The 11,848-nt window shown below is 49.7% G+C and overlaps 2 protein-coding genes across 2 annotated transcripts; one reads left to right on the top strand and one right to left on the bottom strand.

The window, feature by feature from the left end:
• Nucleotides 1–6,665: 6,665 nt before the first annotated feature.
• Nucleotides 6,666–9,212, top strand: MYCGRDRAFT_107401 (uncharacterized protein; the record flags this gene model as incomplete). The annotated part of the gene is made up of 4 exons (XM_003857159.1): nucleotides 6,666–7,455; nucleotides 7,580–8,668; nucleotides 8,719–8,802; nucleotides 8,938–9,212. The coding sequence occupies 4 exons, from the start codon at nucleotides 6,972–6,974 to the stop codon at nucleotides 9,210–9,212; spliced, it is 1,932 nt and encodes a 643-aa protein (XP_003857207.1).
• A 325-nt stretch (nucleotides 9,213–9,537) lies between these two features.
• Nucleotides 9,538–11,262, bottom strand: MYCGRDRAFT_98639 (uncharacterized protein; the record flags this gene model as incomplete). The annotated part of the gene is made up of 5 exons (XM_003856410.1): nucleotides 9,538–9,746; nucleotides 9,804–9,998; nucleotides 10,140–10,431; nucleotides 10,498–10,652; nucleotides 10,728–11,262. The coding sequence occupies 5 exons, from the start codon at nucleotides 11,260–11,262 to the stop codon at nucleotides 9,538–9,540; spliced, it is 1,386 nt and encodes a 461-aa protein (XP_003856458.1).
• Between the last annotated feature and the right edge of the window lie 586 nt (nucleotides 11,263–11,848).

The raw sequence follows: 11,848 nt of genomic DNA, 5'->3' as shown, positions 1-11,848 counted from the left end.
TTACTAGGCGCGGCGCTTTCCTAGCTTAGCCGAGCGCCGCTAATCCTTATTATAGAGGACTTAGCCTACCTAAGTAATAGCGTCTACTTAGGGGGCGTCTCTTTCCCCGAATCCTTCTATAGGTACTAGTTAGTATAGTCGCGGCGGATATGCCCGACCTGTTAGTATCCGTAGTACGTAGCCTTAGAGGGGGCCTTCGGGTTCTGTTCGCTATTACTAGTCCTTACCTTCTTACTATCCGGAGTAGTAGAGCCGTCGCTAGGGCGCTTCTTTGCCTACTTAGCGGTCCTTTTAGTAGCCTGCCTCTTACGAGCCTCTTGTTTAGAGCCCTCGTTAGTACGGTAGGCCTTTTTAGCCCTCTCCTCGGCGTCTACTAGGTTTAGTAGGGTAGTAGGGTAGTTCGAGAGGCGGTTACGAAGGGTCTATAGGAGGGCGCTATAGAACCTAAGGATCTTCTTACTATCGTCCCTTTTATCGAGCTCCTTCTAAAGTGTCTTTAGCTCCTCAAGGAGTTCTTCTAGCGTACGGTTACCTAAGGTAACCTTTTTTAGCTTCTCGTAGGCCTTCTCGCGCCGTTCGGTCTCTATACCTATCGAGTTAAGTATAACCTCCTTTATTATAGACTAGGTTAGCTTAGAATAGTCGTCGAGACCGTCGACGTAGCGTTCCTAGTAGTCTTGCTAGAGCTTTCCTATATAGTTAGTAGTAAAGTCGACCTTACGGTCTTCGCGTTCGGCGAATCCTTCGTATTGTCTAAAGGCTCTTTCGAGGGCTCGGACCTAGTCGTCGTAGCTCGTACGCGACTTGCCCTCGAAGACTAGTAGCTCCTTTAACTTAGGGAGGTTATCCCTCGTCTTAGTATACTAGTTAGGTTCGGAGAAAAGATAGCGGAGGGTAGCCGTCCTTAGGTTCCCTTCTAGCGTAGGATAGTCTAGTTCGGTATAGAATTCCTTAATCTTCTACTAAAGGGTTAAGAACTCGAAGGTAGCGCGGGCAACTTCGTTATCGTACTCCTAGGTAGCCCTTTCTTCCGCGGTCTCTCCCGATCTAGGCTAGTTAAGAAGGTTAACGTCCTATAGCTAATTAGTAGGCGTAGCCGATAGCTCCGTAGAGGAAGCGCTTGCCTATTATCGGGCGGAGGTATTAGGAAGGGAATTGTCCTAACGACGGGTAACCTTTAGAGCTATATCGGTAGTTTTTAGTATAGTTGTACAGTTATTTTTAATCGAATCGAATGTTAGAAGTACCTTAAGAGGGAATGTAGGCTTATACCGAAAACAAATAGTTATAGAATATAACGAGTCGATTCGATAAGGAAGGGAATAGACGAGAGCGTCCCCTAAGGCTATATACCCGCCCTTCGTGTTGCTAAATGCGTCCCTCCGCCTAGACTAGGCACCGGTCGTAGTCTAACGTCCGCTCGGGGGCCGTCGTACGCCTATAAGGTTCGTCCCTCTATAGGATGTCCTAGTCTAGGCTAGATAAGATAGTACCGGTAATCTATAGTACTAGGATAGTCTAGGTTAGGACAGGTAGGAGACGTTATCGTAAGGGTGTCCTTATAGGTAGCTAGATCCGTTCTCGAAAGCGAAGTAGGCCGTCCCGTATATCGTATTCCCTAATAGAGAGCTTAAGGTTAAGATCTATAGGGAACGCCTGTTAACCTTATTCGACGGCCTCGAGTACGCGTAAGTAACTATTTCCGTACGGTAGCGAAAAAGCGTCTGTCTAAAGCTACGATAACTCGGTATCGTCCGGGAAGGGAGAAGTAGGCGTAGATAGCTCGGTAGGGAAGGTCTTTAGGCTAGAGTCGAGTAAGATTCCCTCTCGACTACGTAGCCTATCGTCGGATTCGTCTCGCGGTATGTCCTACTCCCGTCGAGATAACGTATCCAGGACGGTAGCTTATTTTCTAGGGCGATAAACTAATAATATACGGAAGGGCGCGAGGAACTCGCTCTATCGGATTTAGCGTTTGTTAAGAGACTTCTTAATAAAGAAAGGCTCGAGGTTCTTATAATCCGTAAGGACCTCGAATTCGTACTTTAGTCCGCGTAGTTCCGAATTCTATTCCTTTAAATACTTAACGATAGCTAAGAGTTCTTTATCGTAGATGTCGTAGTTAATCTCGGTAATAGCGTATCGCTACGAGAAGAACGCTACTAGTCGCTAAGTCTATAGTGCCGTATCGAATTAATATAGTATACCGCCCGTCGCCTAGCCCGAAGAGTCGGGCTCGACTCGCGTCTTCTTATCCGGGTCGTAGCTCGCTAGGATAGGTCCGTAGATAAAAGCGTCCTTAATATCCTCGAAGGCCTTATCCTATTCGTCTCCCTAACGAAAGCCTATCGTCTTCTTCGTAAGATCGGTAAGAGGGCGAACAAGATCGCTATACTTACGGATAAACATTCTATAGTAATTAGCGAACCCGAGGAACGAGCGGACTCCGCGAATAGTTAGGGGTCTATCCTAGTCCCGGATAGCCTATACCTTCGCGGGGTCTATTCGTACGCCGATACCTACTTCGACGATATATCCTAGGTACTTCGTAGTACGAGTCTCGAACTCGTACTTCGATATATCTAGGATAAGCTCGCTATCCTCGATGCGTTATAAAACCTACGTTACCTTCTCCCGGTAGTCGGTAAGGGTACCGGAAGAGAAGATAAGAATGTCGTCGATATAGGCTATATAAAAGTCGTCGAGTAAGTCGCGTAGGATCTAGTTTAGATACTATTAGAAGGTAGCCGGCGCGCTAGTAAGACTAAAGGGGCAAACGTTCTACTCGAACAAGCCGTAGCGGGTACGGAAAGTAGTCTTCTATTCCTCGCCTTTAGTAATACGGATCCGATAAAATGCGGTAGAAATGTCGAGCTTCGTAAGCTACTTAGCTTTACTAAGAGACGTAAGCGTCTTTCGGATAAGCGGGAGGGGAAAACGGTCCTTTAGAGTAATAGCGTTTAGGCTACGGTAGTCGATATAGAAACGAAGGCCGCCGCCGGGTTTCTTAGCAAAAAGAACCGGCGTAGCGGTAGGGGACTTACTATACTAAATATAGCCCTTCTCGAGGAGCGAGTATAGTTCCTTCCGGAGGACTAAGAGCTCGTCCCGGGTTATATTATAGAGAGGGCCCTAGGGAGGTTCGCTAGGTTTCCTATTACTATCGGTAGTAAGTAGGATCTCGTAGTTAAATCCAGGTCGATACGGCGGCAACTACTCTCCTTCCCGGATAAAGGTACGTATCCGGGGGCGGTAGTATTTAGGAAGCTTCTCGATAATGTCCTTACGAGTAAGGGCTTTCTTCGTACGTAACGCCTTCTCGATATCTTCGAGAGAGGCGGTAAAGATAGTAATATCTCGTTTCCGAAATAACCAAGCGAGGTATCTAAAGGTAGCTCTACTAACGGCCTTAGCCTTCGTAGAACCTATCGGCTGTGTCTTGTAAGGTATCGAAAAACTGTCGAGAAGGAACTCGAGACAGTTCGTCGACTCGATAACTTATATACTCTCGTAAAAGAGATAGGGCCTTCCGAGAATAAGATCCTCTTATAAGTCGGGTATAGCGTAAGCAAACGCCGTAGACTTATACCCGCCGATATTAAGAGAGAACTTAGTAACAAAAGAGATTCCCTTCTTCTATAAGGGGGATCCTTACGCGCTAATAACCTTTCGTCTCGGAATAGGAATCTATAGGAGCCGGAGTCTCTTAGCTAACTATTCGTTTATTAGACAATACGATTAGCTACCGTTGTCGATAAGAGAGAATCGAAGTACGTCGTCGTTAATAATAGCGGAAGCATAGAAAAGAGATCGTTCTATTTTTGTATCTCGAAAGATATTCTACTCTACTTCTACTTATATCTAACTCTACCTCTACGGACGACTTGTCGTAGAGGCTACTCGTTTTCTAATACTAAGTCGTTGTCTTCTTTTAGAAAGACTTCCCGTATCTCGCGCTCGGCCTTACTAACTATAGCTTATATAGCGTTCGGGTTTCGGGCGGTAAGATAGGTATAGTTGGCGATAAGGTGCCCTTTTATCCCGTAACGGAGACAAAGGCCTTATTCCCTTCGAGCCTATATTATTTCTCTTATAACCTACTTTACTCTCTTCTTATTACTTAACTCGACTCGGTTAGATTAAGTCGGTTCCTAATCTATTTCGTCTTTCGATTCTCGCGGTAGGGTCGCCCGTAACCCTATCGATAGTAGGGTCGCCTAGGGAGCGGAGGGTCTAGATATATTCGACCGAAAACGAAGGTTTACGAGCGATCCGCCGATAGTAAGAAGGTTTCTCGTAAAGGTTAAGTACTTATCCGGCGGGTTTAAGGCAAACGGGAGTAATGCCTTACGTATCTCTTTGTTAAGAGAGTTCTTAAGAAGGGTAATCCAAATACCTTCGAGCTTCGGGTCCGATTCTGTACCCGGCGAGAGGGTCTCGGCTATTCCCGTATTAGCGAGAACTACCTCGAATCGAGGTAGGTAGGTCGCGATAGGTTCGTTGTCGCGCTATTATATCCTCGAGAGGGTTTATAGCGCTCGTCGTTACTAGTTTATATTGCCGTAGATACTGTTTAGGTACTCGAGGAAATCGTTCGCGTTACCTTACCTAAGTCGGAGAGCGTTCTCGATAGTTGTTCTTACTATTCTCGCCGTACTCTCTTCGAGCCTACTTATTAAGTAGAGGAATTAGTCGAAGTCCCTACTAATAGCTACTTTATTAATAGCGAGCTTCGATAGGGTAGCGAGGTACTAGTCTTCCTATTCTAATCTTTTGCCGCTAAAGGTCCGTAGCGTCGGGAGACGCTCTTTTGGGCGTCTTAGTATATAGTCGTCGTTCGTATTTATGTCCGTCGTTATTATTTCGATTGTTTCTAGGGCGAGTATAGAGCTACTTACTTTTAGCGTCCGTTATACCAGTCGTTTTCCGGCTCGTTCGAGACGTATCTCGAGTTTACGTCGTACTACCTCGAGTTCGCGCCGTACTATCTCGAGTTCGCGTTATACAAGCTCGTTAGCTCGATATCGTTCGTTATATATAGCTTCGGTCTCTACGATAGCGGCGCGATATTCGTTTCGAATCCGCTCTATCTCTATAGCGAGCTACGCCTAAAGTTTAGGCGGTATTTCCGTCGAGGAATCTATTCGATAACGAGCTTTAGAAAATATAAGGGTCTAAACTAAAGTTACGTATAAAGGTCTAGATCCGAATATATAAAATTCTAAAGCTACCGAAAAGAAGATCTATCTAGAACAACGGAACGTCGAGTATAAGCTATATATGCGCGTAGCGTCGCTTAGCGTATACGTAGCCTTCTAGTCGGCCGAAAGGAAGCTTGTTCCTAATTCGGCCTAGTAGATTTCTAAACCGGCGTTCGTCCGTTAGGCGTTAGCCTAGGCATCGGTATAGCCGATGTAGCCTTAGGCACTAGCCTCTAATAGTAGGTAAACTTTATCTTAGCCGGACAACCCTTACTCTCCTTCGCGTATATAGTACGCTACTTATCGACTAGTACGCCTACCTTCTTCTACGATATATACTTATAGCGCTTACGTCCTTAATATATAAACCGGAAGGTACGATATAGCTCGATCCTCGTTCGTAATAGCCGGCTACCGTCGCTTTTAAAGATATTATTAACGAGTAGCTAATATAACCGTATCTACTTATACGACATCGTCTTAATAACACTATTATAGAGCCTCTAGCGCTATAATAGTATATCCGGTAGTAGCTAAAGCAATGCATTACTATTAGTTATAGTACTACTAAACCGCTTATTAACGATGCTATTACTAATCTTCCTTCGTAGCTTCCTCGTCTTATTACTCTACTCTTAATTACTAACAATGTCGCTAAATAGCTCTTGCTCTAGCGCCCTCGCATTAGCGTCCTTAATTACCTTATTCTTCGCGTCCTTAATTACCTTATCCTTCGCTCTAACGCCTTCCTTATCCTTACCGCCGACCTCGAATCTACTATCGAATCTAGCCTCCGTAAGTAGCGCGTCGTCGATAACCTCTAGCATCTTATAGTCTAGATCTTCCTTAACCTCCTTTATAAACGCGGCGAGCTCCTTATCGGTAATAGACTCTATAGTAGTAGTAGTAAGAGATATATAATAATAAGAGGTATAAGGGCAACGAGGGTAGTAAGAGCGGTAATAATAACACCTTTTACAACGCCAGAGCTATAAACATAAACAACATTAATAAGATAAACAACGAGGATACGCGTGTGGACAGAATACACGAATTGTGCGGGTAAATTCGTCCGTGCGCGTCCACACGCGTACCGCCGGATTACCGCCGAGGATTCCTGAATATTCCGGATCTGCCTCATTCTAAGAACCGCCGTCGGCCGCCTTCCTGCTGCACGTCGCTAGAACAACAGCAGCTTGGAGACCAGAGGCTTCTTCGACAAGGAAATGGGCAGGAACGGGTGGCCACATTCATCCTCGTTGTCCTCTCATGTGTACTGGTGGGGGTGGGTCGTCTATCTATCGACCGAGACTTCCTGGTTGACAGTCGAGCTTGTCAAAGTCTATTCGTGCTGTTTCTCTAGTCCCCGCCGGTGGGTTGGTGGGCCGCTCGTCAGCCTTCAACAACCGCCGGGGCGCTCTGTGCTCTCTCTTCTCGGGGAATCCTGCGACCGAATTCCACTTCGACTTCACCTCCTCGACACATACAGCATTTCGCACCAGAATCCAGGAGTGATTCACCTCTCACGATCTCCGCCGCCTTTTGAAGGCGTGTGAGCGGCCACTATTCCGCTTTCTCACTTACGCCCCAGCAGCGCGCGCGCATCTCCCCGCCAAGCTGCCAGACCACCCCGCCGAAGAGTGAATGTCTTCAGCATAGCGGCACCCACCACCACTTCCCTCCTCCTGCCTCACGGGCCGTCGCGAGCACACAGCGCACACTGTCCGTAGATCTGAAAGAACAAAAGGAACTCCCGTGGGCCGATCGATCATGGACACCTCTGCCGGGCAATCGTGGGCGAGAGCGGGCGAGCAGCAGATCGATACGATGACAGACATACCCACCGACTTGGACGACTTGGGCAATCTTTTCGAATTTGGCGACATCGATTTGAACAACATTTCATCCATGGATGCGACTCAATTCGATCATCAACTTTCCGGGACCCATCCGAGCACGCCCTACGATGAACTGTCGGAGCTCCAGGCCATGTCCGCAACAGCGGCACACGACTTTGGCGCACAAGGCCGCTTTAGTCTCGGGCAGAACGTCGGCCATGGACAGACTCAGACTCACTTCAACCATCAAGTCCAGACGAGTGCCCCATTCACCTCCGAGCCGCTGTATCAACCGTCGATGCAGCAACAGTTCAACTCTCTGCAGCAACAGCTCCAATTTGCGGGAATGCCATCGTATCCGTCCAGCCAGCACGTACCTCCTACGCCTAACAGTTTCGAAATGCACGGCGAGGCTGGTAAGTTCATGCAACAAATGGACCCTTCACATCGTGCGATGCTGGAGCAGAGATACCAACTAAGGAAAGAAGACGCGGTATGGACTAGCAAATTGATGTTACCCAAGCTGGTGCTAACTTCTAGAAATCCAGAGTACATTCACCCCGATGGTCTCCCCGGCGGGCACACCTCATTACAACGTGCAGCCTGAATTCACAATCCCGGGCGCCTACTTTTCACCCTTGACATCGCCAATGCTGCACGCGCAAAATCATCAGCACGCATCTCAGCAACTTCAACAAGGCTTCTACACAAATCCGAACACGGCACCAAATTCTACTGTTTCGTCTCCTCTTGACCCTACTGCGGATGTAGACATGCTGGGGGAGCAAGTAGCATCCTCCGAGACTCTCAACGCCAACGGCAGGAAACCTCCTCGCAGAAAGGTGGCCACTCCTCGGAGCGTGGGACCGCTTGCGAGGGTGAAGCAAAGCCCGATTCAAAAAGCGACCAAGCGCCGATCTACCACCGTGCTTTCTCTCGCCACCCCCAAGGAGGTAGATCAGACCCTCGAGGGCAGAACTGCAACGCAGACAACAAACAGGATGCATGTCCGACCGAACGATAGCTCAGAGAACGGAAGCATTAGCCCGGAACCTTTGAGCGAAGCGCTGATGGGTCCACCGCCGAGGCCGGGCTCAGCTTCGACAAAGTCTCCGTCGATCTCCGCGTTACGGCAGCAGGGGACACCTGCGGCGACTCCCAAATCGTTGCTGTCTCGACGTTCCAGCTCACAAGATGCTGTTGGGCAGAACTTGAAGCGAACGCAATCGATCGACATGGACGCGGACATGGAATTTGCTGATATTCAGCTACCTTCTGCAGCTGCTGATGAACCAGGACAGGGCGCCAAAATTGATCGATTAAATACCAGCACTGCTACATTGACATCGATCGGCGGAACTCCCCGCCTCTCTGCTCGGAAGACGCCCAAATTGGCTGGTATAAGCACACCGATGTCTGCTGTTCCTGCGTCTGCTGCTCCTAGTCCGATTGCAGCCTCGCCCATGACCGCGTCCACGCCCGGAGCGTTGCTCAAGGGAAGAGCCGATAGCAAGTCTGGGAGGAGCAGTAAAAAGCGGGCTAGTGTAAGCGGGACAGCAGCGGCTTTAGCATCTCCAGCTCTACTTCCTCGCATCAGTCCCAACATCAAGCCTCTTCTCCCTGAAGGAGGTGAGTACTTCCGCAAGACCTCGCCGAGGGATATACTGACTTTCATCAAGCATCTCTGCACTCACCCACCCACGCGCTCCTACTTGCCTCGAAGTCCAATTATCAGAATCTGCTCGAAGGCAACCATCTCCCAGGTGTGAATTATCCCGACTCCTTGTCAACAGGCTTGACATCGAAACGAACATCGCACAAAGTCGCCGAACAAGGGCGGCGCAATCGCATCAACGAAGCTCTCAAAGAGATGCAATCTCTACTACCGAAGCCGGCAGTGTCCAAAGACGGGCCACAAAATAGCAACAGCGACGGCAGCCCGGAGGATGGCGCCCATGACGAGTCCAAGGAGTCCAAGGAGGACGCAGCATTGAAGAGCAACAGCAGTAAAGCCGCCACGGTCGAGTCCGCGAACGAATACATCCGCAAATTGCAGCGGGAGAATGCTGCGTTGCTGCAGCTCAAGCAGGAGAATGAAGAAATGAGGCGCAAGCTAGAGGCGCAGAGCTCTGGTAGTTCTGCTGGCGGTTCTGTCAGCGCGGTGGAGGAATGATGCCATTGATGATGATTCTCGTGAAGCTTGATGGCATCGCAAGGAGATGGACGCTGTTTCAATGATTATGGAACAGCATAAAGTCGCGCACATGAAGAGTTATGCTAGGGTAGCCGACTATGGAGCCGAAAAAGCCATGGTGCGCAAGGAGACGAAGACAGTCTTCCGGTGGTCAAATTGCTTTTCGCTCGGCATGTCGCGATTCGGCGAACATTTGATTGATAGAAGAGATACCAGGAGCCGGCGTTTGGAGCGGTGCTGAAGCTCGGCCAGAAGCCTTGAGCCTTGTATATAGTAAACGAAAAATCTGGACATCAACATGACCTCAAAGTTGGACATCTATTGACGCGGCCGACGACTCGGGCACTGTAGCTGAGGATGCTGCAGTGCCTGTCTGCACCATGCCATCCCTAGCCAGAGTGTCAATGTCAACCCGATGGAAGAAGGAGATGTGTCCGAAATGTCCAATCTCCTGCCACAGCTGCGCGATTCGATTGGGAGAAATGAGGATCAATTGACAAGCCATGTACGAGTCTGGTATGATTGGTCAGCATCGAGTTTTCGAGGGAGTGGTATTTGTCGTGGACGTACCATCACGAAAACCTCTGTTCGCGATATGCCCTGCGCTTTTCACGACTCGTGCACCTTTGAAGGGTTCCTCCTCTGCGATGCGCACCAAGCCTGCGTCGCCGATCTCGGGAGCTATGAAGGTGTACTCGCCGCGTGGCATGTAAGGGTCGCCGGTGAGTTTCATGGCTTCGAGTCGTCCCGAGGGCGTGAAATGTCCTGATTCGGTGTTGTTGTCTTGCGCATGGGCATCTGCCGGGTGGGACAATGTCCGCGTCTCCTCTTGGGATGATGAGCCTTGCCCCGTCACGACCGACTGGTCCAGATCCTCAGCAGCACTGGTGAAGCTGCTATCACTACTGTCGCTGCCTCGTCGATCTCCGTACAACCAATGTCGGAGCCGATCCATGCCGGAGGGCAATGGTCTCTCATCCTGCTTATCGGGCTGGTGTATGACCAGAAATTCGCAGCCATGGGCACTATAATCACCGACCCAGATGCCTTGCCATGGTTTCTGGGTAGTGGGCGCAAAACTGCCCTCAGGCAAGGTGGCATACGTGGTAATGTCCTCCGGCATGCGTATCCTCACGCCGCCGCCAGCGTGGAGATTCGGCCCAGCCGCGAAGAATGGCAGATCCGCACCGAATGTAGACTGGAACGGTTCTCCCGGGCCGAACGACAATAAACTTGGTGTGGCACGACGCCCGGTATACTCTACCCACTTGCGGAGTCTGAAGTTGGTCTGGCTCACCTCGTCGTGCCTCGTGGGCTTATGTCCGGTCGAATTGAATCGATTGTGACTATCATTGCGAGTCCGGCCGTGAGCCGGATATTTGAGAGGCGGCCAGACGCTCGTGCCTTCGGTAATGGCAGCTGCAGGAAGGTTTCGGCAGAGCATGAAAGAGCTGTACAGTCCGGAGTCGACGAAAGTGTCCATGAGGATCTCACTCGTGTAGACTGACTCGGAGGCATAGCTGCGATCGCTTGGGTAGTCATTCGGTGGACGCTCTGCTCTTCGGCTGTCCACCTGGAGCTTTACGACGGGCTGATTGAGGTCGAGCCACACCTTTGGATTGAATGTGTGAATTTGGACATCAGGATCGAGCTCCCAGTCCGTCGGCAAGCCTCTCGGAGTCCTGGCCACGACAGTGTAGGCGTTTATAGACCCGTTGTCTTCATCGTAGCGTGTGACCAGAAGTTTCCCACTCGGCTCGGTATCTCCAAACCAAATCCGATTTTGAGGAAGGAACCAATGAGGATGATGTGCAATGTACAGCTCGCGAAAGGATTTCATGGGCCCGAGGCGAGATATTGGAGTCGGTAGGTAGCGATTGATCAGGCGCAACCATATTTGATTGTCGTAGCTTTCGATTTGAAGGTGGCGACAAGTCTGAGCGACATTGGCGAGATCTACCGGTTCCAGGTAGGCCAGAATGTGCTGGATGAGTTCAGAAGGTAGATCCATCAGTGTTGATATAGCCATGCCGAACGATAGAGACCGGAGTGGAGGTCGATGTCGAGATCGTGAGCGTGGGAATCGTCGTATTGGTTTACGAGGTGACGTGAGGTCAGCGAGAAAGCCGGACGGTCGGAGTCTCAATCGTAAGGTATATCACATACGCATGGTGGCACCTGTCTGGATGTTTGTTCATGCGGAGATGTGAAGATGTGCACACACACCGCACATAGGAGAGGTACTAGACTAAGGCACCTCACTGTACTAGACAGGCCGTTACATCATCATTGGGCTCCATGATGAAAGGGAAGGGACCGAAGGGTGACGGGTTTGGACAAAGAAGAACGAATGATCCACGTCCTATGTAAGGTAGTTCTACTGTACTGCAAGCATGAACTTCTTGCTCCCGGTACGCCGAATGCGATGGCACGCAGGAGATGGCAGACTTTGTGAGGCCAACCGAGGTAGCTGTGTACCTAACTGATATGGTCGACCACGCAATCGAAGTCTTCGATGCATCCAATGCTCGCGCACTTTGGCATCCGGTGCTAGCACACGACGTCGGACTGTCAAGAGACCGCTAATTTGGCGTCGAATGTGACATGCCAACACA

The sequence above is a fragment of the Zymoseptoria tritici genome, chromosome 1 (assembly GCF_000219625.1).
Source record: "Zymoseptoria tritici IPO323 chromosome 1, whole genome shotgun sequence".
In the NCBI taxonomy this organism is placed as follows: Eukaryota; Fungi; Ascomycota; class Dothideomycetes; order Mycosphaerellales; family Mycosphaerellaceae; genus Zymoseptoria; species Zymoseptoria tritici.
The sequence above is the reverse complement of the archived record's forward strand: the minus strand, read 5'-3'. Positions and strand labels throughout refer to the sequence as shown.